Source organism: Dermacentor silvarum, chromosome 3, assembly GCF_013339745.2.
Source record: "Dermacentor silvarum isolate Dsil-2018 chromosome 3, BIME_Dsil_1.4, whole genome shotgun sequence".
In the NCBI taxonomy this organism is placed as follows: domain Eukaryota; kingdom Metazoa; phylum Arthropoda; class Arachnida; order Ixodida; family Ixodidae; genus Dermacentor; species Dermacentor silvarum.
Window position 1 is genome coordinate 699,291 of NC_051156.1, and position 2,545 is coordinate 701,835.

General features: G+C 53.3%; 1 protein-coding gene across 1 annotated transcript; it reads left to right on the forward strand.

Annotated features, from left to right (window-relative positions):
* Positions 1 to 384: 384 nt before the first annotated feature.
* Positions 385 to 1,326, forward strand: LOC119443679 (uncharacterized). Its single transcript, XM_037708398.1, has one exon. The coding sequence runs from the start codon at positions 385 to 387 to the stop codon at positions 1,324 to 1,326; it is 942 nt and encodes a 313-aa protein (XP_037564326.1).
* The last annotated feature ends 1,219 nt before the right edge of the window (positions 1,327 to 2,545 follow it).

Genomic DNA, 2,545 nt, shown 5'->3' on the forward strand with positions numbered 1-2,545 from the left:
CCGCGCTGAAAATCCGCTTGGCCGCTTAGACGCTCCGCTTTCTGTAGTGTTATCGGTTATCTCGGATCTGACCAAGCACTCGTGTGCACATGCTCTGTGACGTCACTGAGGAAAAGGGATAAAAAGCGGCTGTCTAATAAACACGAGGCTTTTGGGTACGTGGCTACATCGGAGTGGCGTCAGTCTTTCGCCCGCATCAACGCTACGGCAGCGGACACGACATGGTGTCAGAAGTGGGATCGACCCCCCCAGCCTAGTTGCCTTGGCGGCGCTCAACCGGCATTCAGTCTGCGCGATGACGGCTCCGCCAGCGGCAGCCCCGCCACCGGCAGCTATCCCGCCACCGACACCCTTCAACTTCGACCGGACTTCCGAATGGCCAGAATGGATTATATGTCATTTGATGACTACCGCTACGCGTCGGGGCTCAACGACAGAACGGAGGATGCCCAGGTGCGAACGCTTTTGTACACCATGGGCAGGCAGGCCAGAAAAATTTTTCAGACATTCGGCCTTACCGAAGAGGAGTCTCGAAGCTACGAGAAAGTGAAGAAAAAGTTTGACGCCCATTTTGTGGCCACGAAGAATATAGTCTATGAAAGCGCAAATTTCCATCGCCGGAAGCAAGAACCCGGGGAAAGTGCGGACAACTATGTGACAGCCCTGCACGAACTTGCCGACCGTTGTGAATTTGCAGAATTCCGAGATCGGATGATCCGCGACAGATTTGTGGTCGGCCTCGAGGACGCACAGCTGTCGGAAACACTCCAGATGGATGCCACCCTTACGCTAGCGACTGCTCTGGCGAAGGCCAGGCTCAAGGAAACAGTTCACCGACAGCAACTGGAACTCCGGGCCGTCAGCAACGAGGCGACTACAGGCGAACTTGACGTGGTCCAACGAACAACGAGGAAGCCGTCCAGCAACTGGGAGGCTGGCGCCACAGCACAGCAACGCCAGTCGCTCCAGGGGAGGCCGCTGGGACAGCGGCGACCGCAAGGGTGCCAGTTCTGCGGACGTTCGAGCCACCCGAGAGCCCGGTGTCCTGCACGTTCAGCGCGGTGTGACCGCTGTGGAATGAAGGGACATTTCGCCGTGGTGTGTCACAAGAGAACGGAAAACAACCAGGAGGGCGTGTCTATGCTAGGAGGCGACGGACAAAACTTTTTTGTCGCGACACTCAACGGCTCAAATGCCAGATACGCGGAAGTGTCTATCAATGGTGTACGCGTATGTGCAAAAATTGATTCAGGAGCAGAAGTCACTGTTGTTCCGCCCGATTTCCCCGGTGTACCGCTTCGTATAGACAGTCACAAGCTGTGTTGAGAAGCGCTGCAAATCGGCGCCTCGAAGTGAATGGTTGTTTTTCAGCAGATATTGTTTGGAAAGGCAAAACAACGCGACAAACACTGTACGTTGTAGATTCACTGCAGTGTGTCCTGTTAGGGCTTCCCGCCATTGAAGCACTTGGTGTAGTCAAATTTATTGATTTGGTTGACGATAAACAGTACGAGCACATGTATCCGCAGCTCTTCTCTGGACTTGGCATGATGTCAGGCGAATACACCATTCGCATGAAAGAGGGCGCGGTCCCCTTCGCAATTTTCGCGCCGCGGCGGGTACCCACCCCGTTAAAGAACGCCGTCAAACTAGAGTTGGCCAAAATGGTCAAAAACAAAGTCATTCGTAAGGTAGACGGCCCGACTACATGGTGTGCAGGAATGGTGCCAGTAGCAAACCAAGTGGGAAGTTCGAATCTGTGTGGATCTAACCAGCTGAACAAGAGTGTCCTACGTGAACGGTTTGTCTTACCAACCGTAGACGACGCACTTAGGCAATTGGCGGGGGCCACATACTTTTCGAATTAGATGCCAATTTAGGATTTCACCAGGTTAAATTGGCGGAAGAAACTCAAGAGCTAACAACATTTATCACCCCGTTTGGTAGGTACTGCTTCCAGCGACTGCCGTTCGGTATCACCCCGGCCCCGGAATACTTTCAAAAGCGAATGGCGGAAATCCTAGAGGCCTTCAAGGAGTAGTGACCTGATGGACGACGTTCTGGTTATGGAGCTACGAAGCGTGAACATGATGAACGACTGCACGCAGTGCTCAAAAGCTTGGTTGCAGCGGGGGTAACACTCAATCGGGAAAAATGTTCTTTTTGTGTAAGCAGAGTAGCGTTTTTAGGCTACGTGGTCGATGCGTCGGGAATCACGCCGGATCCCAAGAAAGTTCGAGCCATAAACGAAATGGCTACGCCATCAAGTGTTGCTGATGTCCGCAGGTTTTTGGGCGTGATAAACTATCTGGCAAGGTTTTTGAACAACCTTGCTGACGTGTCAGCACCAGCCCCGTAGTCTTCTCTTGAAAGGCCGTGAGTGGCACTGGGGCCTTCCTCAGCAAATTATTCGAGTCTCTGAAAGCATTAATCACCTCGGCGCAATGCGTCGCAAAATTCGACCCTAAGCTGCGCACTATTGTGTCCGCCGACGCGTCGTCATTCGGTCTCGGCTGTGTGCTCATGCAAGTGCAATCAGATGGGG